This window comes from Lipotes vexillifer, unplaced genomic scaffold (genome assembly GCF_000442215.2).
Source record: "Lipotes vexillifer unplaced genomic scaffold, Lipotes_vexillifer_v1.1 scaffold217, whole genome shotgun sequence".
NCBI lineage: Eukaryota > Metazoa > Chordata > Mammalia > Artiodactyla > Lipotidae > Lipotes > Lipotes vexillifer.
The window spans coordinates 4,260,531-4,285,944 of record NW_006788200.1 but is presented as its reverse complement, the minus strand read 5'-3'; the positions used below and the strand labels follow the sequence as shown (position 1 = coordinate 4,285,944).

Here is a 25,414-nt window from a genome sequence, read left to right as displayed (position 1 = left end):
TTGGCTGGGTGAGTAGGTTTGACTGTTAGCCTATGGAAAGCTGCTAAAGGAGAGAGGCAGGATCTGATTCATATTTTTAAAGGATTATTCTGATAATTGATTGTAGGGTATAAGAGTCTTGCAGGCACTGTGCCAGGCAGTGTTCTATGCACCCCTCACAAACGTTCTGTTAACTTATTTACGACAACCCTGTGAAGTAGAGATTATTGTTTTCCCATTCTGCAGCTAGAAAAAAAGAGGCACAGCGAGACAAAGTTATTTAGCAAAAAGCTCACAGTTAAACCCAGAACCTGTATTCTGCTTTACAACAGCCTCACCTCAACACTGGGATCAGGAACAGGGAATCAGAATATGCAACGGGGACTCATTCATTCAAAGAACAATGAATTTATTTAGCACCTTCAGTGTGCCAGGTTCTGCACTAGGTTTGGGGTTTCAAGGGGGAAGAAAACATAGCCCTGCCCTCAAGGAGCAACCGGGCTAACAGGGGGAGAGTTGGACCCTCAGTATGAATAAATCCGGGCTTTGTGCATCCCAGTTCCTTGGCCCTGATTCTGGGGCCAGACTCTTCTACTTCTGGACCGTCTAAATCACGCCTCATTTAGGACCCAGGATAAACCAAGAGGTGATTCAGAGGACCATGGCGGGGGTGAGGTCCAGACTTCCTCAGGCATTGGACGCTCTTGCCCTGACTGCCCTCAAGGCTGGTCCAACTGCTCTCAGTCTCCAGGTCTGGGCATTAGAGAAGCACAGCCCTGGTGCGGGGGTCTTTCTAGATTCCAAACACCTTCTAGCACTCCCCACTGGGATGGCAAGTGAGCATTGTTTCTGCTTCAGCAGAACTCTAGCTCAAGGCCAGCTATTACCTTTGATCGTGAGAAAACAGCCTTTCAGGAGCTGATTCCTCCTGCTTAATTTGAGGCTGCTACTTGCAGATTTGGGTAGGTAACCCTGAACTGAACTGCTTGGGGTGGGGGGCAGAGTTCCATGACACTGAGGGGAGGGCCTCATGGCATCCTGAAGCAGCAGCAATTTCCATAACAATTGCCCCAAACCCTCGCCTTGTTAGTCCGTTTGTTCTCTGAGGCCCATACACAACTGCCTCTTCAGACAACCTGTTATTAAAGTGCTGTGATCCAGGCGAGACAGACCTGGTAGAGAACAGATTACCTCGCTCCTGCCTTCTACATGATAAGTCAGCCCCAAGCTTCCCACACACACACACACACACCACCGGGTAAGAGGAGGGTGAATCACGGTCTATTCAACATCACTCTCAGGCACTTTTCCCCTTTGACTTCATTAGGAGCAGTTCTTATGCTAGGGTGGCCTATTGATGAAACCTCAGCCCCTTCCACTGCAAGCCAGAAGTCAAACAATCAAAGACAGCACAGGCTGGAGAAATCAGAAGGAGGATTTGCATGAAATCAAGGGTTGGTGATGATCCTTGCAGATAGGAAGGAAAATGGGCCTTGTTCAGAAAAGTCAGTATGCAGCTGAACTGTTAACTCCATTCAGCCCTGTGTGGAGGCACCTGAAGGTTGATGGGGTTGTATGTGTTCCTGGGTAGGGCAAGGCGACCAGAGCATCCTTGCCCACAGCCTTAGAGCACTGGCTCACACCAGTGGGCTTGCTTTAGACTGGGACCTCCACAGAGACAAACAAGTTCTGTGCCCCCTGCATCCTGCTCTGTATGGTGCCTGGCACATAGCTGGAGTTCAGTGAATGTTTGGCAAATAAACACATGAATAAAAATAATAGGTACCATTTATTGGACTCTTACTATACACTTTAAATGGGTTGCTCCATTTAATCTTCACAGCAACTTAATAATAAGGTACTATTATCCCTTTCATAGATAAGCAAACTGAGGCTCAAGCAGGTTTTGTAACATGCCCAAGCTCACACAGCCGGTACATGATGGGGCTGGGATTTGAATCAGGTATGCACCTTTGCTTTCTTACTCCTCCGGCTATCTCTGTCAAGATTCCTGTGACTGACATAATTGGAGGAATCTGTGGCAAACTTGGTAGAGAGCCAGAATGGGTGGGAGGAGGATATGGAACAAGCAGCCACCATCCCTATCAGTAAAGAACCTCAAATTTAGCCTAGAGACCAGCAATCTGACAATGGGGACTTTTGGTGAGACAAGTGGCTTCATGGTGAATATCATCTACGTCAACTGCAAGATACTTTCTTCTTGAAAGACAGTCCCAGACCTCTTCAGTGACTGGTCTTCTGCACCATGCCCTGTATCCCATAGCTCCTGAAAATTATGGGCGATGACTGGTACATGACTCAGAGAGCATCATTACCTCACAAGACATTGGGGCTCCCTCTAGTGCCCAAGCTCTTGGGATGAGGAATGTACTACTCACTCCTCTCCAAGGCCAGCCTTCTCTCTAAGCATATATTATTATAGGTTTCCAAGGTCAATGTAACACAACGCAGTGAGGACGCGTCTCACTTATTTCCCACTACATATTAAACCAGAAGACACCACTAAACTGACCTATCAAGTTACTTGTGGAGCTCTTGTCACCACAAAAAGCATCAAGTTTTCCTGAAAGATTCTGTCCTCCTTTTATTTTTCAACAAGGACGTCTACCATTTCATATTGATTTATAAGAGCTCTTTATGTAAGAAAGACATTATCCATTGTCATATGTGTTGCAAACACAAATCCTTTCCTCAGTCTTTTGCCTTATATGTTTACTTAATATGTTTTCAATATCTACAAGTAAAGTTTTACGTGAGCATATCTTTCAAACTTTCCCTCTGTAGTTTTGAAACGTCTCCCAGCCCATGATTATATAACTACTAATATTTTATTCTGGCTTTGACTATGTAGTTTTTAAACATTAAATGCTTCAATTCCATTTAGAATTTATTTAGTTAGATGGTTTGAGCTATGGATAAAATATTGTATTGCTTACCACTTAGCCCAGCTAACTGGACATAAACTCAGCCCATAATGTCCCCTCTGAGAAACAACAGCAGCAAAAATAGTCTATTCGGTTAGTCCACTGAAAGTTCATGTCACGGGGCGTGAGTACAAATGAAAGTCCCAAGAGACCCCAATAGTGAATCTAGCCATTATGGATGATCCAAGACAATGAACCCAGCTTTTCCTTAAAGGAAGTCTTTGTTACTGCAACTCATTTTGCCCCATGATAAGAGGAAGCAAGGGCTATAGACACTCCCTAAAGAACATAGAAGAATTTGTTAAAAAGGCATAGTTTGGCTAAGATCCCTTCCTGCCCAGCCTGATGCACAGGATTATTGCTTTGGAGGGGGGTTACTTCCACTCAGGCAATCCCAGTGAGTCTGGGCCACTTGTAATTAGATTCTCTTGGAGGTCATGACCAAATTCAAGTCCAGAGGTGAATCCTGAAGCTATAGAATAGAAATGAAACAGGTGTGAAGATTGTCTGATACCCAGACAACAACCTGAACCGATCAGCATACCAAGCCTTGGGGGTGGAGGTGGGGTGTTAGAGGAGGGGCAAAGGCATAGGTTTAGGGATCTGTAAATATTCTTCTTTTACCGGAACACATACTGCTTAGTGGGCTGGCTCTGTCCCCTCCAGATTATTAACACAGAATGCCTAAGGGAAGGCACCAGGAATAAATCACAGCTTAGTAACAAAATTCATAGCAAGAAGCAAATGAGAACAAAACGCATGCCGAATCTAGGCCATTTTCCCTAATCAAAATGCAGAAGGTTTTCCCTGGATGTGTTCTAGAATTGCTTAGAATTGCTTGCTTCATTTATGTCAGCCAAAGGTTTGTGGGGTTCTCCAAGTTAAGAAAGGGAAAATGAATTTCTGTTAAATGTCCCTCAGTTGGATATACTATCCACTTCTTAAGTTGTTCCTGGTAAGTACACTATCCTGCACCAGTACCTGTCTGCCCAGCCCCTCCCTTGAACAGCGTGTCCTCTGGTTTTCACCTGACCCTTCTGGGAAGGGACCAAGTGTCAGAGAAATCATGTCCTGCCATCTCCTTTCAGTTTTGATTTGGGGCTCATTCAGTGGTTTTAGATTCTCTCTGCCACTGTTCCCTTCCACTAGGGTGATAAATGAAAGATTGCTTCTTAATGGAAGGCAATACCTGCAGTGAATCATGCCCACACATTGAACGGCTTCTTTTTCACACAAAATGGATGCTGCATCTCAAGTGAGGACACAGTTTTCCCCCTTTCTCAGAATAGCATGAGGAGCTGGAGCTCTAAAACAATAGCTCGGTACCCAGTCTTTATTTCTAAACCCCTAACTAAATTCCTTCTTAGGGGTTAAGATAAATTAAAGATAAATTAAATATTCCAAACTCACAGATTTAAAAGAAAACAAAAACAAATAATGACAACAAAAACTCAGTTCAGTGTTCAGTTTTCAGACTCTGAGATGCACAGGGAATGAGCAAACAGCTGGCTAGACACACACACACACACACACACACACACACACACACACACACACACACGTACTCTCTCTCACACAGGAAAGCTGAAAATTCATGCAAGTCAGTGTTGGACTTTTAGCCAAAGTGACAAGTACTAGTATTTTTGTACATCTTGTCAAATAAATACCAATCCTTAAAAAACGCTGATTTTTTCCCCCGAGATCTAGCTAATCCTGGCCATTTGTGGTAAGTGCTAAAAATCTGAAATGTTAAAGAGAAAAAAGAAAGTGCTTTCTCATAACAGGACCCAAACTCTGGATGCAAACTAAAAGACCTGCACTTAACCATTCAGATATTATCACACACAGGCATGTTCTAAACCACCCAACCAAAATCCAGCTTTCTAATTGAATTCTGTGTCACAAACCTGATATAGGGTCAGAGCCACAAAGTATAGACGGTGAAATGTGCTTGGGCCTTACTCTTAAAACCAGTGTATTTGGTAACTTGATAATCTCAAGTGTTCAAAGAGCAGTGTCCTAAAAGCCAGCTCTTCCCTGGGCAGCCCTTACAGTACATGCAGTGTCTACCTTGAGTGAGCTGCAGGGTGAGGTTTGGGCAGTTACCTGGTGAATCTGATCAACATGGACACATCAGACTCATCACTCTCATTCCTGAAAATTCATCCCCAGTTTAGAGCACCCTATATATGTGGCTAGCCTCACTACCCAGAGCCAGGATGGTGGTAAAGCATAGTGGTTAGAAGGACCTGCTTTTGTAAACCTCTGACATGCCTGGATTTGCACCCCCCTGCCAGCTGAGTGCTCCTGGGAAAGGCACGGAAGGCTCTGAGCATCAGTACTTCCATCTGTCAAATGGAGGGAATAAGCCAGCCCACCACAGAGGTGGTCACGGGGCTTAAGCGCGCTGCCCTGTGTCACATGCCCAGCAAGCCCCAGTCGCCAATGATGCTGGCTCCATTAGCGAACACCATCCTCTTCCCTCTCCTGTGGGGCTGGGTAGTCTGAGAAGAGACACTCAAGAGACTATTGAAGGAAGAGTGTGCTTTCTGAAGCTAATAACCTACAAGGACAAACATTTGCCCTGCTAGTTAATTTTAAATGTTTAAGTAATTGCAACAAGATAAAAACTGACGCTGCAGCCAAGAGTCCCAATAAAAGGGTTGAATGGAAAAGAGTCTACCCTTTACCATATGTTCTTTCAAAGTCTTCTTAGAAACGTGAATATCTCATGACTTCAGAGTACAGATACCAGCTAGCAGCCCCAGCCCTACTCCAGGGTAACCACTGATGTCTGGGTAGTGGCAACTCTCCTGTGAGAGGTGTCAGCAGATGCAAACCGCCTGAGAGGACTGTCTGTTTCCTTGTAGGGTTGAAGAAAGCTTCAAAACCTTATTTTGGTCCATCTTTGGCTTGTCTGAAGTGATCTCGGTGGTGCTGAAATATGACCACAAATTCATCGAGAACATTGGCTATGTTCTCTACGGTGTTTATAATGTCACCATGGTGGTCGTGCTGCTCAACATGCTAATAGCCATGATCAACAACTCGTATCAGGAAATTGAGGTAAGACCAGTTAACGGAAAATGCTCTCTCTCCCTGGGTTTAATTTGCATCGCTGTTTTCAGCAATGGGGGTAATGACATCAGAAGCTCATGTGTTATTAAATGTGAAGCCAGAACAGCAAACAACAGACATTTTCCTTGGATCGCTCCAAGAAGCACTTCCAGTCAACCTGCCATGACACACGGCAGGCACCATGCATGCAATGGCCCAATGAGGGCAGAAAGAAACAGGGTCACGAATCTTTGCTCTTTTACATGTGTCCCCTCAGGACAGCATGCAGGTGACCCATGGCAAATAGGAATGACTGTTTCTTCCACCCTACATTCACTTCTGCCTCTCCCGAGTTATTTATTAAGTACCTACTGTATGCCAAGCCCGTGCTAGGCACTGGCGATACAGAGATAACCAAGACACTATCTCTGCCCTTGAAGAGATTCTCACTCAGTCCAGTGAGAGAAAACAGATACATCAATCAACAAATTACGGTGCAATGGGGCCAGTGCACCCAGAGAAGTCCTAGAAGGTGTAGGAGGTGCAGAATAGAGAGAGTGCATGACGATGGGGGCGCCGAGGCTTTCAGAGGTGATACTTGAAGGCCGTTCAAAGACCGATTTTGCTAGACAGACAAAGGAGTCAAGACAGTATATCAGGAGGCAATTTACCAAAATCTAAAATGCACAAACCGCGAACTGTTGATTGCAGCCTTGTTTGGAACAGCAAGAAATGAAAAACAAACTAAATGAGCATTACTAGGAATCTAGTTAAATAGATTATGATGGATCTGAACAGTGGGAAACTGTGCAGCTTTTAAAAAGGATGAGGACTTTCTCTATATTCTGATGTGGAAAGACCTCCAATTATAATGGTAAGTAGAGAAAAGGCAAGCTGCAGAACAATGTATATATTGTACTCTATGTAGAGAGGAAGAAAAAGGAACACATATTCCTTTTTGATCATTTGAAAAAGAAAAATAACCTGGAAGGGTGCACAAGAAGAGCACAGCAAGGGGCGCCTGTCGAGAGGCAGGGGTTAGAGGTCATGGTGGGGTTACAGGCTTTCTCTTTATACGCTCTTATGCTTAGAAATCATGTCCTTGTTCTACCTATTAAAAGTCAAATAAACAAATGCAACAATAAAACAAAATAAAATGCACTGACCCTTTGACTCAGCAAATCCATGCAGAAATATGATTTTACATAGATGTTCATTAAAAGAAAAACTTGGAAATAGCCCATCAATATAGGAATATTTAAATAAACTGATATAGCACAGACTTTAAAATACTGTTTATAAACAATGAGAAAGACTTTTTTGTGCTGACAGAGCAAATCTCTATGATATTGTTAAGTGAAAAAATGCAAGCTTTAGAAAAATATCCATAGGCAAATCTCATGTATGTAATAATACAAACGTGCAGATACAGAAAGCAAAGGTAGAAATAGGGTATCCTCTGGGGAAGGGAGTGAAACAAGAAAGGAGATTTGAAAGGACTTTTGCGTTTGCTTGGTATACCTCTGTACTTAAGCCTTTTATAAGAAACAATTACCTGTGTATAGAAAAAAATTAAGACTTCCATGTATTTGTTTGCTAGGGCTCTCACAACAAAATATCACAGACTGGGTGGCTTAAATAACAAAAAGTTATTTTCTCACAGTTCTGGAGCCTAGAAGTCCAAGATCAAGGTATTGGCAGGACCGGTTTCTTCTGAGGCCTCTCTCCTTGGCTTGCCGATGACTGCCTTCTTGCTGTGTCCTCACAGGACCTCCCCTCTGTGTATCTCTTCCTGTCCTTATGATGACACCAGTCATATTGGATTAGGGCCCCACCCTTACAGCCTCGTTTAACCTTAATTATCTCTTTAAAGGCCCTCTCTGCAAATATAACCACACTCTAAGATACTTGTGGTCAGGGCTTCAACATATGAATTTTAGGAGAAAGCTTTGGTCCATAAAATCCCTCCAAAAAAGAGTATTCTAAACCGTAGGAATAGCATGTGCCAAGGCAGGGAGGGATAAAACAATGTGGTATACTCAGCACTGCGCTGCAAGAGTGTAGACTGAGCAAGAAAAAGAGGTAAGAGGAGAGAGGAAGAGGTGAGCCAGTGTGAAGCCTTAGTCTTAGCCCCCAGCCTCACCACGCTGCCACCTACAGGAAAACGCAGCACTGTGTCAGCAGACAAACAACATATATATATACATAGATATATATTTAAGTGTTTTACAGACTTGGTCACCTATGTGGATAATAAGCTGTTGCTAACTAACCCTCCCTGCCCTCCTGGGCCTCAGCTTCCCCACATGTAAGAGAAACCAGATGGTCCCTGAAATACATGGGTCTCTGGAGCACTTGCCCCAGATGTTCTGCCCCATCCTATCGAGCACATTGTGCGTTGGTCCAAATGAACATAACGTAGGAAGTCACGTGATTAGCATGAGTGATGCCCACTAGTTTGGGGCAGGAGTGAGCAAGCCCACAGCTTATGACGTCAAGTTATTCAAAACAGGGCGGTACCAGGAGACAGAGAGAGCCCACTGCAGCCCACTGGGTGCTGGGCTTCTCCTTGTCTGGTGAGAGCAAATGTCCCCACCGTCTTACTGGTGATTCATGTACAATGGCCCTAAGATCGGCTGCCGGGACGTGCCTAGTGTTCATGGTCACAATGAACCTTGATGAAGTACGTATTTGTAAGTTCTTACAGGAGAACACTTATTTATTCAACCGATCTTGAGCACCTACGTCCGAATCCATGGACCTGCCTGCCTCTGTGCCTGCCACACCACGCCCCCCACCCCTGCCATTGCCCTCCTGTAGGCAGATAGGCCTTCTCCCCCTGAGCAGCCCCAGCCATGCGCCCTGGCCCCCTGCCCTCTCTCCTCCTCGGGATCAGCCACTGCACAGTAGCCCTCCCCACCTACATCCTCACCCTCTCCCCCTCTCTAGCTAATCCTGCCTGTCAGCATTTAAATGCATCTCTTGATCATTTTTTTAAAATAAGTTTATTTATTTATTTATTTATGGCTGCATTGGGTCTTCGTTGCTGTGTGCGGGCTTTCTCTAGTTGTGGCGAGCGGGGGCTACTCTGTTGCGGTGCACAGGCTCCTCATTGCAGTGGCTTCTCTTGTTGCAGAGCACAGGCTCTGGTGCACGGGCTTCAGTAGTTATGGCACGGGGGCTCAGTAGTTGTGGCTCACGGGCCCTAGAGCACAGGCTCAGTAGTTGTGGCGCATGGGCTTAGCTGCCCCGCGGCACGTGGGATCTTCCCGGGCCAGGGCTCAAACCAGTGTCCCCTGCGTTGGCAGGTGGATTCTTGACCACTGTGCCACCAGGGGAAGTCCCATCTCTTGATCTTTAAAAAAAAAAAAAAGTAACTACAAACAGTCCTCCCTCCATTTCACTTTCCAGCTCTGAACCTCTTTGTCTCCTGCTCTTTACTGCCTACAAAAGAGTTGTTTACACTTCTCACTGCCTCTCCACTAATTAACTGCTACTCTTCTCCACCCCAGCCCACCCGCACTTGACCTGGTTGAGAACTACTCACCCCTTGGATCTCAGCTCAAATGCTAGCCCTCAGGGCAGCCTTCCCTGACCCCCCAGGGGCAGGACCCCCAGCACCCAGCACCTCCCGCAGCTCTTAGCCCAGCTCTAGATACAAAGAGCTGATGAGTTAACATACTCGTGTCATTGGCCAGGCTGCGTGTCCCAGGAGGGCAGGATTGCCATCCCCAGTACCTACCTAGCACAGGCCAGGCACACAGTAGGTGAGCGCTAGGTGGGCACATAGTAGGAGGTTTGCTGAGTGACTGAAGGTTGAACATCAGGCAATGTATTAAGCTATGGAGATACAAATAATACTTACTGAGGGGTTACTAAGTACCTGACATTGTTTTTCCCGCATTAACTTCTTTAACTCCCACAAGAGCCTATGAGGTAGGTATTATTATCCTCATTTTACAGATGAGGCAACTAAGGCCCAGAGCAGCTAAGTCACCTGCCATGGTTACACAGCTAGTAAGGAACAGAGGCAGGGTTTAAACCCAGCCAGGCTTCAGATCCTGTGCTCTCTCCACTGCATCACCCTTCCTCTCAGGTCGGCAGTCCCTCCCACACCTCTCTGCTGTACAGCCGAGACCAGGAACGACCCCTGTCCTCACAAAGCTTCCGGTCTAAACGACCTGTATAGCATGTCCCCATAGAGCAGGCCAGGTGCTGATGGGGTCTCAGTAAAAGCAAGCCTGCTGGTAATGACCTTATACTCTCCTGGCACATCCCAGCAGCCTCATGTGGGCCCCTGCTGGGCTCACAACCCCTCGAAGTGTAGCTCGGGCCTGTGTGGAGAAAAGCCCACTGCTCACACAGCACATATTCAGTGCCGACCTCAGGGCTACGGGAAGCAGGCTATCACCATGAGCAGAGGAGCAAGCCCAAGACCACTGCCTACATCACACAGCTAGTAGGGGTCTAGCTGATTCCAAACCCCACGCCTCTTTCCTGGCCTCAGACTGCCCTCCTAGGACAGGGGCCCAAGGAGCCTCCCTACAGAAAACACACACCTGCTACCTCTCAGGGGGGCCCACTCAGCGTTTCTGGCATTGCCACCAACTCCGAAGTAACAGATCTGGGCTTTAAATCTACCACCACCACCACCAGGGAAGAGGGCATGGCCAGACTACCTCCTGCCAGCTCATCAGGTTTGCTCCCCTTGAATTACATACACTAGACCTCTTGACATCATTTGACAGCACTCTGACCAATGAGAAATACACTTTCTAATAGGAAACACATGATGGTGTCTGATATGGTAGCCACGAGCCACATGTACTGAGCACTCGAAATGTGGCCAAATTGAGATGTGCTATGAGTGTAGAATACATGCCAATTTCGAGGGCTCGGTATGCCAAGAAAATCTGAGCTATCTCATAAATAATTTTTATAATGATTACATGTTGAAATGATAACATTTTGGATCTATCAGATTAAATAAAAAACATCACTGACATTAATTCACTTGTTTCATTTTACTTTTTATAATGTGGCTCTGAGAAAATTTAAATGCCCTTGTGTGGTTCTCCTTTGTGGCTGACATTATGTGTCTGTTGGATAGCACTGCCTCTGATGGTGTGCTGTTATTTTCCTTGCCTCACAGGAGGATGCAGATGTGGAGTGGAAGTTTGCCCGAGCAAAGCTCTGGCTGTCTTATTTTGATGAAGGAAGAACTCTACCTGCTCCTTTTAATCTAGTGCCAAGTCCTAAATCATTTTATTATCTCATAATGAGAATCAAGATGTGCCTCATAAAACTCTGCAAATCTAAGGCCAAAAGCTGTGAAAATGACCTTGAAATGGGCATGCTGAATTCTAAATTCAGGGTAGGTAGCGTGGGACTTATGGGGCTAGAGAGGCAGCAGGAGGGGGAGGGGGAGCTGTGTGTTTGATTCAGATGGTGCCCCTGATACAAGGGAAGTCAAGAGCCCGGAGGGACCCCGTGCTTTCCAGAATCAGCCAGCGGATCAGCAAAGCTGCAGCCCCAGCAGGGGCAGCCGGCCGGCCATAGTGCCCCTCCTCCTGCAGGCTGAGCCGGGACCCCACTGAGGGACTCCTTAGTGGACTCGGAAGCAGATTAGCTCTTCCCAGAAAGTATCTGGATTATGATGACTGGGAAGAAAGGTTCCCTGCCCATTATCTCCCCCTCCTGGAGATTCTCAATTATTAGCATATTAAAATCTCTGGGGAGTCTTGGAGGAAGGGCACCCACATCACTTTAACTGAGTGCTTTCCAAACAAAGCTGACCAAACAGTAATTTGTAACCCACTGACATCCTACAGAACTAGAGGCCCCAGGAACACGTTCTAGAAAGCCAAGCAGCAGTGGGTATAGTGACCTCCTGAGGGTCCTCATTTTAGAGACAGCCCCGTATGCAGGCAGGTCCTGTTCGAGTCCTAGCATGTATGTATGTACAATCGTGTATCATGTATTATGTATTATATATTATGTATTTTCTTTTTTTTTTTCCCAGAAGACTCGCTACCAGGCTGGCATGAGGAATTCTGAAAACCTGACAGCAAATAACACTTACAGCAAGCCCACTAGATATCAGGTAACCACCCCTTTCCCAGGTATGGGCAGAAGTGGACTCCATTCAGACACCGATTTAGTCACATGGCTGTGTCACTTCCCCCAGAACACAGCTTCATTCCTTCCTTCATTCGACAAATATTTATAGAGTGCCTACTGTATGCCAGGCACCATGCTGCTTCCTGGGGATACAGACATGGTTCCTATCTTACTGGCACTTCCAGTCCATAGAGGGAGAGACACAATGAGCAAGTAAACGCACAAATATATATGTAACTTCAAATAGATAAAAGTGCCAAGAAGAAAACAATCAGATGTTAAAATGGAGAAAAATAGGGAGCCCCTGCTTAAATATGGCTGTCAGAGGATGTATCTTCAAGGAGAGGACAGTTAGCTAAAACCTCAGAGATGAAAAGGAGACAGCCACGTGGGGCCTTCCACGCAGAGGAAGAGCATCAGCAAAAGCCAGAGGGGAGAAGCTTGGTGGGTCCAGAGCAGCTAGAGCTCTGAGTAGGGGAAGGGGAGGGCGATGAGGTCAGAGTCCAAATCAGGGGCCTGGAGCAAGGTCAGGAGGCGGATTTCACTCTGATGTACCTAGGAAGGCAGTGGGAGGAGTTTAACTTGGGGGAGGAAGAAGATGATAAAATTGTATTTATGCTTTAAGAAGACTACCTAACTGCTATAATGAGAAGAGGCCGGTGAGGACAAGAGTGGAAGCAGGGAGACCAGTGAGGAGGATGTGACAGTCACCCAGGTACAAGGAATGGCGACTTGGAGTGTGAGAAGGGTGAGGGAGAAAAACTGACTGACTCAATATACGTTTGGGATGCATCGCCAAAGGGACGTGACGCAAACCAGCGGGCGCGGGGTAGGGAGAGGCAGGCACGCAGGATGGCTCCCAGGGATCTGTCTTAAGCAACCAGGTGGATATTGATGTCTTCGGTAAGCACCTGACCTTAGACTGCCAGCAGGCAAAGTCTGTTGTTATAAAAATTAGGAGAACTTATATGCTTACAGATCTTACTTTGCTTTTGGAACTTACTGCAAAATCTCTGTATCCGTTTGCATCAGCCAGTGATAAATGGTTATTACAGGTTATCGATTATAAACGTGCAGGCCATTCTTTTCTTGCTTGCCCACTCCCAATGGCCAGCAGTTTTACCCATGCTGACCATTTCCTGTCAGATGTAAATCTGAGGCTGTCCTGAGTGTTCCTCTAAGCCAAGGTGATACGACCCTGGTGCCACCATCCCCGAGGGAGCCATTACAGACTTAGCATCTTCCAGACGCAGGTCTCTAATTGAATCTCCATCCATATTTCAGAAGCTAGCTGTGCAGTTAGGAGGAGTTAAGTGTACAATTAAGAAACAGCTCATCCCTCATAGTACTTATAGTTTTATCAGATGACATGGGCTAAAAGTTGGCAAAGGGCAAGTCTTGTCTTTAATTGTGCACAAAATTGGACCTGACCAGTTTGATCTGCTTTGATTTATTTTACAGGACAAATCCTTTGGTCAGGGGAAGGATTTTTATTTCTTAGCTTCTCGGAGAGAAGTAGAGATTATCTGTGCCACAGAAAAGATAGAAAACCCTAACAGGGGCTTCCCTGGTGGCGCAGTGGTTAAGAATCCACCTGCCAACGCAGGGGACACAGGTTTGAGCCCTGGCCCGGGGAAGCTCCCACATGCCGCGGAGCAACTAAGCCCTTGTGCCACAACTATGGAAGCCCGCGTGCCTAGAGCCCGTGCTCCCCAACAAGAGAAGCCACCGCAATGAGAAGCCTGCACGCCGCAACTAGAGAAAGCCCACGTGCAGCAATGAAGACCCAATGTAGCCAAAAATAAAATAAATAAAATAAATTATTTTTAAAAAAGAAAAGAAAAGAAAACCCTAATGGATTAGGGCCAGATCTCTCCTGGGTTTTGAGCAGAATCAGCAGCTGACATCAAGGAAGCAGCTGATGTGGTGAATGTCTATACCCAGGATGAATCCCTTATGAACGAGGCCCTGTTCCAGAGCAGTCTTGAGCAATCCCATTTCTGCTTTTCATCTGCAGCCTTCAGTCTCCCGGAGAGCTTCCTGCTATGATTACACAGATTAGCCGGTTTGCAGCTTCAGGCTACTGATGGCCTGGGAAAGCAGGCTCACCCTGTATTTTGTGAATCCAGCAAGAAAAGCCTCGGGCGACTTATTCAAATCGCTGTCACCAGAAAGAAGACAGAAAAACTGGGCCAGTGGGCGTCAGAGGGAGAGGGCTGAGAGGACAGTGGATGGAGCAGAAAGCATCTTGCATTTGTACATTGGCACCTTGCTCAGTCCTTCAAGGTCAAGTCTGGGCATCTTCCTGAGCTATCATCTGCTCAAATAGGTGTAAACGTTGAGTTGACACAGACAGGCAGCTGGAGCAGACTAGACACTAGGGCATGTGAGAGAGGCAGGATCTGTAACCCCCACTGAACAGCTGAGGGAATTCAGGCTTCGTGGCAAAGGTCACACGGATGGTTGAAGTGAGATCTGTCTGACTCAGAAGGGCACCCCTCTTGCACCCCATCACGCTGCCAAGGCACTGGCCCCTTACTCCTTTTCACAGTGTCAGAACCTGCCCTGTCTGTGTCTGACAGCCCCTGGGAAGAGCTCTATCTGAGCCTGTGGGGAGGAAGCTAGGAACGGAAGGTGCTTTTGCTATCACGGGGCAGCAACTGGTACAGAGCGAAGGATTTGGGCAGGGATCTAAAAATGGCTCAACCGATTTCTTGGGCCCACTGGTGGCCTTCCACGCTGTATTGCTTTCCTCTCAAAGCAACTTCCAAAAGTGCCAAGAATGTGAGGAACCCAGTTCACGCCCTCTTTCTTACCATCCAGGCTACACCCACAGCCTTCATCTTTCGGAGCACGTATGCTGTCAGCCTCTCACTGTCGAGGTTGAGACATTCTGGAGCGATCCCCGATAAGATAAAAGCCCCGGTCGTTGATACGTGTGTAGTTGTTAAGCTTGTTTCCTTTGTGTCTCTAGTGCATCTGCTTGACTGCTCAACCTTAGCAGGTTGGGTGTTTATTTGAAGCTTGTCATTCCTTCAACTTTTTAGGGCTCTCTGTTATAAGGGAAGGCATTTCCTCCAAACTTCAGAGGCTCTCTGTGCTTTGCTTTTCTTAGGCTTCCAGGGGTCTGAATTGTCATTTTTCACAAAATCGCTTCCTTGCTTTTGTAATTTTTTTTTTTTTCCAAATCTGGGCTCTGTGGACATGAGACCAAACAATGGAACAAAACCACGATACCAGCAAAATGGCCAAAGTGTGCTTCCTATCAAAGCTACCCTTGACCTGTTCCAAGATCTGGCATGTCCACCTGTTGGGGTATGTACAGACTTCATATACTCAGTCTCTGAGGATACATTTCATTCATGGACAAAGCAGACATCACAAACGAATCGTAGAATCTAGGCACAGTCCATCACTGAAAAAAGCCCCAACTTTTATGATGCAATCCCTTCCCCAAAGCCCAGTGGGGAGTCCTCTTTTTTGCCTTCTAGATGACCCTTTCTGTAGAAATTAAAGCCAATAGGATAGACAGCTTGCCAATGCTGATTTCTTCCATTCTGGGGTCTGATAAACCCCAGTTTAACAGAGGACTTGTCCTGTGATCCATTTTGTCCATTCTCTTCCAAATGTTCCTCAATTTCTCTGTTCCTAGGTGGCAGCATTGCTTTCCTCGGGATGCTACTTTGTTTGCCATGTTCAGCATGTATATTCTCTTCCTTGTCTCTGTCTTCAGCTGCCCTGGCTGCACAGAGCGGTCCCTTCCATTCCCTCCTCACCAGCAGCAGCCAGAGGCCACCTGGCTCTTGGAGTCTGGGCAGGGCAACTGTGTGCCTCCCTCCCTGGATGTGGGTCTCAGTGTCACAACCATTCTTACCCATCGGGCACCTCAGTATTAGTTATTTTTCCTGAGTAAGATCACTGGATATTCTCATCTCCAGTACTTGCTAAATGCCTCAGGGCAAAGTGGGCCAAGTTGGCACTGACAAGGGCGTGTTAATCGGGGGAAAGTTTGTTATCTCCATGAAGTGAAAACTCTGTGGAAGATGGCCAGGAAGGGTCGCAAACTCATCACAAAGGACCATGCTTTTCCTCCACATAGTGAAGTAGGGGAGGCTTTTGATGTTCATCTTTTCTGCAAACAGAGATCCTCTGTAGCATCCACGTTAAGAGAACTTTGGTCATTTTCTAACCATTTCAGACTTGCTGGGGACGAGACTGGCATCTTGCTCCCACAGATCCCAAGAGGTCTAACATGCGTATGCCAGAGGGGAGGCTAGGTCATCATCAGAGCATGAAGTCTCTAAGAAACCAACAGGTAGTCACACTGTTCTCACTTAAGGTACATGTCACTCCTGGGGTGCGGAGGAAGGTTAGAGGGTCCCTGCATGTCTGCCGTGCTCACGCGATTCTGCTTCCACATTAAACCTCTAAAATCCTAATCTGTGGTGAGAGGCTTAAAAGAAAACCCTTGCTGCTCTCCCCTTGGAGCTGCAGGTCTGCAGAAACCACAGCTCAGATTAAGCATGCCAGGGTTCAAGAGCAAGCCTCGGGCATTTAGGACAATGACATACCAGTGACCCTCTTCTGCAGGCTAACAATCCATCCTCTGAAATCTAGCTGAGGCTTCTTCTTGCATAAAAGACTTTGTGCTTTGTAAAGGACAGATTGGTACCCAGAAGCAGTCCAAGCCCCCTGTGACCAACAGGAGCCAGTTTCCTGCATCTCATCTCCAAAACCATCATGCACTTAACCTTTTTCTGAAGCTTGGACGAAGCCCCAGCTTTGGTCTCCATTTTGGTTAAATCCCAGATCTGCCACTTTCTGGCTGTGTGGCCCTGGTAAAGTCACCTCGCTCTCTGAGCCTCAGTGACCTCATCTATAAATGGAGACGACAACCCCCCATCTCATCTTGTTTCTGGGAGGATTCCATGAGGTCATTTTGTCAAGGAGGATAACACAACTCCTGGGCTGCAGGAAGTACTCAACAAATTTGTCTTAATAATAAACACATACTATGAAATCTTTTAAAGTCATCAGTTTAATCATGTTGCACTAAAACACAATGTGCACATGAAGCCAGGAGGATGACAGCTGCTGCCATAGCTATGAAAGGATTCTGATCAGCTCCATCACAGAAAAGGGAGCTCTCCACTTCCATTCTCTGGTTTATAATTTTACGTCGTAAATATACAGTCTGTTTAATTGATGGATCCAGAAACGGAAGGACCTCTAATTCTTGACGTTTTCCTTTAAAAAGGCAACAAACTTTAACTAGATCCCTTTGTCTTATGTCGGCCTGAAAGTTTGCAGTAGAATACTTCCAGATTTCTTATTCAGTAAGAATGTCAGATACTTGGGTATCTGGTTTGTTGGGGTTTTTCCCCCATGAGAACTGGTTCAGGACAAAGTTTATTTTGTTTTGTTTTTCCAATTCAAAGTGAAAAGAGCATCGAGTCCCACAAAAGGCACAGATTCTTAAAACTCAGGTAACCTGCCTTATTGACTACAAGAACATCGGTGAGAAATCAAGCATTGCAGTTTAACCACAAACAGGACAAGACCCAGGCCTCTCAGAGAAGCAGCAGCATGAAGGCAACTCACTAATGAACCGTTCAGCCTGAAATTAGAGCACGACACAAACCACAGAGCCAAGCGGACCACCAGCAGGGGCTGAGGAGGGGCAGAAGTGGCCCACGTGAGCTGGCTCAGAGCTCAGTGTCCCGGGACGCTGAGTCATGGAATCACAGGGCTGGAGACGCCTCCTTGGCAAGGCTGTCACCATTAAAGTCCCTGAGGGGACCACCAGTTGGTGATAATAATGAGATCAATCCTCCAGCTCTCTGCATCCCGGCAGCTCACTTCTCTTCTACTTGCAAGAAGCTTTTCCTGAGCCCAGGTAGTCAGAGAGAACTTAGCCACCTGCTTGACCTCACACAGCAAAGCTGGGGACAGAACTCGGGGCCCTTCAAGCTAGCAAATGCCACCTCTGTCCCCTCGGTCCTGAGTGAGCAGGCCAGTCGGTCACCAGAAGGGATGCCGAGGAGCAGGGAAGCCCCCGCTTCACGGTGCTGCTTGGCTCCGACAGATTCAGAAGGCTCGGCCACCAGAACATTTTTAAATCCTGCGATATCGCAGTAACCCTGGACCGACCAGCTGGCAAAATCCAAAGTTCACCGCCTGCAGTCTTTCTTACACTTGGCTCTATTCTTGGTGGCTCTTAACTGTGTGTTCCTGCCTCCTTGGCTTATAGAATCTGCATAATAAGTGGGACCTCCAGCGTGACTGACAGTGTGACAGTGTCGGGCATGTGGTGAGACTTCAGGGAAGCGGTATCTTGGCCAACCCTCCCAAGGCTGTATCTGTCTCTGCCTCTGGTAGGAATTTTCCAAAGTACAGTGGACTGGTCCTCCGCACCTGGTCCTGACTGTGGGCTAAGCAAACCTCCTCTCCTGCCCAGCAGCTTGACGGAGGCAGCTCCACCGGCGCTGGCCTGCTAAGATTTCCTTACTGCCCCGTGATCGCATCAGTTGTTCAAATACAAGAAAGTGTTTCAGAGCTCAGGCCCCGAGAAGAGGGCATGATGGGCTAAGGTCACATAGGCCAGGGTAGAGGCAGGCCTAAGGACCCTCAAGCAGTGCCCGTGGATCTCAGGTGATTCTATCTCTCTCCGTGGCTGGGCCTTCTGCCACTGAGAGTACCCTGTTTTCACAACCCGGGCTCAGGTGGTATTGAATCCAGAGATACTGGAACCTTCCCCACTAGGCAGGGCACCCCTCGAAAGTGAGGCATCAGACAAGGGAGGACCCCCAGTGCTGACAGGCGCCCTGTAGGAGGGAAGGCACTCACACCTACAGCACAGGAGCTGGGCTGATTTGATCCCTTCCTTATGTTCACATTTCAGAAAATCATGAAACGGCTCATAAAAAGATATGTCCTGAAGGCCCAGGTGGATAGAGAAAATGACGAAGTCAATGAAGGTAAGCGATTGGATCCATTTGCTGTAGGGCGGAAGCCAGACGTGTTCTCACCAGGCTAAAGTCAAGGTGTTGGCGGTGGGGCTACGTCCCTGTCTGGAGGCCCTGGGGAGGCTCATTGGGCTGTTGGCAGAATTCAGGTCCACGGAGTTGTAGGACTGAGGTCTCTGTCCCCTGGCTGACCATCAGCTGGGGCTGCCCTTAGCTCTGACCTTAAAGCCGCCCCCCAGTCTTTGCGTGTAGCGCCTCCATCTCAGCACCAGCAACAGGGTGTGGAGCCCCGCTCACAACAGTTGTTCTGCCTTGTGCAGTCACGGCTGCCATGAGTCGGCCTCATGTCCCTGGAGCTCAGGATGGCCCCGAATTCTTCATCCCCTGAGCACACATACAGACAGCAGCAGACTGTACACCTCTTTCAGATTCTGCGGCAGCTCCGGTTCTAGCTAGCTCTGTCCTGTCTAACTTCCTGGCTCTCAGAAGCTACCAACCAGCAGTTTCTCAAAGAATCCCCCACCTCAGAAGCACTTGATAAAAATGCGGATCTAGAGCCCACCGAGACCTAATAAATCGGCATAGCCTGGGGGTCTGCGTCGTGATAAGGATGCCAGGTCATCCTGATGCACACTGAAGTTTGCAAACTACATTATTTTCCCTGTGTGGGTTATTTTCCAGTCTATTTTAAGCAGTTACTCTTAAACGAAAAGCAAATTACCATACACCAGGTAATTAATCTTCATGAGACACCTGGGACAAGTATTTGCTACCTAGAAAGAGCCTCCTCCAAGAGTAAAGGTATGAAGTCCCTCCCTTGCCAGGGCCCCAGGGGCCTCCCGAAGGAGCCTAGTCATTTAGTGACCCTCTGCTTCATCCTGGGACATCCACAGTGCGGCCTCAAGGTCAGCAATGACCGAATGGCCCCGGGGGCTGACACTGTCTAGGAGCCGAGCAGCAGCCCACCTACCCACCCCTACCGTTGGGGCTCAAATACAAAACTGCCGGGTGTCATGGCAGCCAGCTCCCCACAGCGTGTAACGTGATTGACGGGAATGTACCTGATCATAGAAGGTGGGGCTGCCCAGGTTCACACCACTAGAATCACACCATGAAACTGGGGCCCAACAAAGCCCCCATGGAAAGAAAATAGGGGATGTATGCCTTTGTCAAAACTGGCCAAACTGTACCTTTAAGACCTCTGCATCTTCTGTGTGTAAGGCATACTTAAAACACAGGTATGGCTAACGTGACACTTGAGCCAAGTCCAGTATCTCTCAAACCAGGAGAGAACCTTTCGACTCCCCTTTGTGCTTAATAAGAAGATTCCCACAGCCCAGGCCCATGTGGATTTCTAACCACAAGGTTCGCTGTGGAAAGAAGTAGAAGACCCTACCTGTGGTCCCTTGCTAGAGAAAGAGGAGAAGGCAGGCCTACCGTGGTGCACCGGTGAGGTGCTGCTTGCGTGGTGCGGACAGACCCTGCCCCTGCGAGGAGGCCTGGCTCCGCAGCCGCAGCCACTGTGCTGAGCTGATCCCCTCAGACACTTGGGAGTTTCTCCTCCCTGAGACGACAGAACAAAACATGGAGCATAATGAGAAAAAAATGTTTCAGTTAACAAGGGTGCTGCTTAGAGTCCTGAAATCTGCTTCTAACGGCTCCAAACCAGCATTCTAACAACCGTGATAAATAGGTGTTAGCAGTTCACAGCCCTGATCCTGATTCTTCCATCTACCTCAAACCCCTAATGGAGAGCGGGACCAGGAATGGGAGAGGGGTCTTAAGCAGATGAATGAATGGTCCTTCATCGGTAGAAGCTGAGTGGGATTTAGGTCAAAACGGAGCTCCTGTCCCCTCACCTCCACCCTTGGTGGGCTGGACCAGTAGCCTGACATTCTGCGGGAAGGATGCACGCCCCAAATGCCTATGGGATGAGCCCCTTCAGCAGGCTCATCTCACCAAAATCTCATCTGTCCTTGCAGGCGAACTGAAGGAAATCAAGCAAGATATCTCCAGCCTGCGCTACGAGCTTCTTGAAGAGAAATCTCAAGCTACCGGTGAGCTGGCAGACCTCATCCAACAGCTCAGCGAGAAGTTTGGAAAGAACTTAAACAAAGACCACCTGAGGGTGAACAAAGGCAAAGACATTTAACAGCCTGCATGGGCACCTGTGACTTCTACCAGCATTCCAAGGCCAGGTGGGATGCCCTGGCCACCAGCCCTGGTCGGGAGGGGCCTGGGCCACTCCTCTAGGACTCTAAGGGGACCAACTGGCTCTGTCCTGACCAGCCTTGCTGACATCTGCAGCCCAGGGGCCTGCCTGGACCCAGAACTGTTGTGAATCTAGGCTGTTGGGTGAGAAACTAGACCACAGGAGGAGGGGAGGAAGTGCCCCCCCGATGCATGTGACACCTCCAGGCCAGTCACAGTGACATATGTCCCTGTGACCAGCGCAGGAAAAGGCCATCTCAGATGCACACTCGTGCCCTCCCACTGCACACGGACTGCAGCGCTGTCTGCATCCAGGAAGCCATCCCGGATGGCTCATGGCTCATGAGGCCATCATGCCTCATCCCATGCAGCCCTGCTCACTCCCTCCCCGCCACCCACATACATCCAAAGGAACTGGGAGGTGACCTGTGATCTATTCTTAAGTGCCAGATGAGAACACAGATAGCCTACTAGCAAAATCGCTCTATTTGTTTATATAAAAAAAAGGTTAAAAAATCCTAAATCAAAAATTGTACTGTAGGTAGCACTGTTCAGAGAACAACGACAAAATCCAAATGATGTATTTTTACCTTTATTAAAATTATCTTGTATTTACTATTTTTACCTGAAATGGAAGGAAATAAAATTACCTCATAACAGCCTGGGAAGCCTCTGTGGATGCGCTGCCCTCCTGTTGTCCTGCGTCCTCTCCGGAGGTGGCCTTGGGCATCTGCTGCTCTGGGAGAAGAATGAGCAAGTGGGAGGGGGCAGGTACCACCCATGGGAGTCACGCAGCCAGGACCCCCACCTCCAAGCGTCTCCTCCTGTCTCCAGACCTAGTGACCCCAACCTCCCCAAGGTCAGGAAGGAGGCAAAGGAAATGGTGAGGGAAGCGGAACATTTTCTCCCATCTCACCTCTCCCGCTCTACCCCTGAGTGGCAGGGGAAGGGGAGCCTGATGAAAGGAGCCTAAAATCTTTCCGGCGGGGCCTAGGTGTGAGTAGGGAGAGCAGCCACCAGAGGGCGCCCCAGTCCCGAGCAACGCCCATTCTGAGCGGGCTAGAGGAGATGCCACTGGGCCCCAAGGATCACTTACTAGTAACACCAGCTGGATGTGCTGAGTGAGCACTTGCTGTGTACCAGGCACTGTGCTGAGGGCTCTGCATGCATCAGTCCACTGAACCCTCACAGCAACCCTATGAGGAGGAAGAGGATCAGGTCACAAATTCAGATGCCTTGCAGACAACCTGGATGGGCCAAACAGGTATGTGCGTGTACATGTGCGTATATGAGTGTTTTCTATATGCATATGTGTGAGGAGACTTGTGTTTTGTGATATGCAGTATATCTTCAGAGATAAAACTGTTTACTTAACTCTGCTCTAAGAAAAGTGAAGATCAACTGGGGTGATAAACAGAACTGAATTGGTCCCAGCATTGAGGTGGCGGGAAGAGGCCATGACAACCCAGGCAGCCACGCCCTACCTAAAGCGGGCATAGACACCAAGCCCAGCTAATTGTTGCCATAAGGAACGCAGGCCCAGTTTTGCCAAATCTTCCCCATTTCTAGGGGGAAAAAAGCCCACATTTGTTGGGCCTTGGCAGCCGAGACGGGTGACTGGAGAAGTTGCCCTGAAATGTGACTCCAACCCAGGCCTTCCTGGCACCAGTACCCAGTGCTCAGCAAGAAGGAAGCAGAGGCATCCGACAGGGATCGGGGGCACATGTATGTGCAGGGGGCCTTACAGATGTAAATTCTGGTCCAGGAGTTTTTCACCTGAGGTCTATGTGAGGGTGCACGGATGGATTTCAAAGAACCTGCAAATCCTGAAGGGCCCATCGAGTTGTGAGCTTGTCTTTGTGAGGGTGCGTTGTTATGGAGAGAATACCTGCAGCTTTTCTCAAATGCTCATCCATGCTCCACCACCACCACCCCCCAAAAGCCTGCAGATGATGACTGAATCCCTTCAGCAGAATTTCCCAAGTCCCTTGCTAAGTATCAGGTTTGAGACACATATGTGTCCAGTGGGGGATAAATCAACTACTCTTCCCACAAAGCACATCAGCCTCCCTAACCAGGGGACAAATGACCAACACTTGTGGAAGATTTCCTTTCAGATCCCTCACTTATCGTCATCAGAACGCTAATAAACATTTCTAAGATGCATTATTCAATTTCCCTATCTGCCTTCTACCAGAGGCAGCTGGCAACCCTATTTTTCAAATCCTGGGGTGCCCTTTTCCTATCAAACCCAAGTCTCCAATTTGCCCCTAAAGGAGATAAAGGAAAACAAGTCCCACCAAGTAACTGAAAACTGGGAACGAAAACTAGCGGCGCCCGTTAGGCTCTGGCTGCCACACCTAGGCGGGGTGACGGTAGTCCAGGAATGGATTCATGGCTGCCAGAGGGATGTGGAGGCGGGGAGGGACATCTGTTTCATGGAAAGCTGTTGGAGAGGGCTTGGGACTGAGGGCTGGCAGAGCTGTCAGCCTGGAGCCGGGGGCAGGCGCTTAGTGGTTTTCCAGGCACTGACAACCTCCCTCACTTTCCCCCATTTCCTTGGCTCCTGTGGAATTAGCCAGGCGGGAAAAGCAGTTCTTGGAGAGATGAAACAGGAGACAGAGGAACAGAGTCTGGGAAAGGCACAAGTACAGAGAGGGGGAGGAGAAAGGGCCCAGGCCCCCCCGCCCAGACTCACACTTCCCAAAGCACCCGATCCGTCCCCTTGCAGCCCTCTACACAACAGTCATTATTTAGTCTGTAACTTTAGTGTATGCTTGTAACCTGTCTCCCAGTGCTGTGGGGCTCTGGAGAGGCGGCCCTGTCCAGGTTTCTGGGTAACTAGTGGTTAAGCGTCAAGGTCTCCAGCGACTTGTCACCTTCCGACGGTTCCTAGTAGGACCTGACAGATCCTAGTAACACTTCCTGGGCAAAAAACCCCAATTAGTACCCAGAGCTATTTCTGAAGCAGGAGAGCTCACACACTTGAGAAAGCACAGCCGGCCTCCTCTGCCCATCACAGAGCACCTCCCTCCGTCCCAACGAGGCCCAGGAGACAAAACACTGGCCAAAGCAGCCCAGGCCGAAGGAGATTCCCTAACCTGGGTGCGACTCTGCAAATGTTCTTCCCAGCGGCCGCAGGCCTGGGAAGCCCGTGACAGACACCTCCAGGTCTGCTTGCTTCAGGGAGGCTGAGACACCTTGTCCCACTCAGGAGCTCAGCCTCCCTTGTCTGGTTAAAAATAAGCGGCCTCACGGCCTGTCACTCCTGAAAGCACTCATTAATGCTCCTGTAAAGGGTAGAGCCTGAGGCTCTGGGGGGCTGACAGGAATTAGGAGTTTTGATCCCGCTGTGGCAGGCAGGCCACGCCCCATTCTATGTTTATCCCATCCCTTCCTCTTATCCCTTGAAGGGTGATCTACTAGCGAGAAGGGACTCCAGGAGAAGCACACGGACGTCAATCAACCCAGGCTGGTTAACCAGGCAGCAAACCCCCTTCCACCCTCTCTGCAGACACAGCAAGCTTCCGAGGTTCCCCAGCCTCGGAGCAGAGGCTGCCTGGCTGGCTCTTTCTAGGTAAATGAGCTGGGTTTCTCCCTCTGCTTTCCCACCGCGGTCAAGCCACAGGGATGTCCCAGGCCCTTTACCTCAGGGAAAAAATGACAGAGACGCAGGGAAAAAAGAAAGGTGTCTAGGTCTTGGGTTCCCAAAGGCCTGAGTCTTTAAAGAAGAGAGAGGATTGAGGAAAGAATCAAAACGTTTGAGAGAAGCGGTGTTTGAGGAGCTAGGGCTCTCCCCTACCCAGCCCTGCTTCCCTCAGAGGGGGCAGGAGACGGATGGAGGGGAGGGCCTGAGAGCTGAGAGGCCAAGGCAGCCTGGCCCTGCCTGTGGAGAACAGTGCTCAGGGCCATAGCGATGGGACCACTGCTGGAAGGCCAGGTCCTCACCCAGCCGCCCTCCGTAGGCATCCAGGGAGGCAGGAGAAGGAGGGGGAAGGATGGGGCTCCCCGGAGCAAGCAGGACAGGTGTGGAGGGCACTCTCATTACAGTACGATTAAAAAGTGCGGATTCCACATCCTCAGAGTGTCTGCATCAGGAATAACTGGGCCCAACGAGCCCATCAGTTGTGCCCACTG

At 48.5% G+C, this 25,414-nt stretch overlaps 1 protein-coding gene across 3 annotated transcripts in view; it reads left to right on the top strand.

The window, feature by feature from the left end:
- The window catches only part of TRPC7 (transient receptor potential cation channel subfamily C member 7), a 145,966-nt gene extending 124,626 nt beyond the window's left edge, over positions 1-21,340 (top strand). For all 3 annotated transcript variants that reach the window (XM_007461394.1, XM_007461393.1, XM_007461392.1), the window contains 5 exons: positions 5,795-5,990; positions 11,134-11,355; positions 12,004-12,084; positions 19,003-19,078; positions 21,049-21,340. In XM_007461394.1, coding sequence (XP_007461456.1) covers positions 5,795-5,990; positions 11,134-11,355; positions 12,004-12,084; positions 19,003-19,078; positions 21,049-21,218 — 745 coding nt within the window. In that variant the 3' untranslated portion in view covers positions 21,219-21,340. The remainder of the gene's footprint in view (positions 1-5,794; positions 5,991-11,133; positions 11,356-12,003; positions 12,085-19,002; positions 19,079-21,048) is intronic.
- Positions 21,341-25,414: the final 4,074 nt, after the last annotated feature.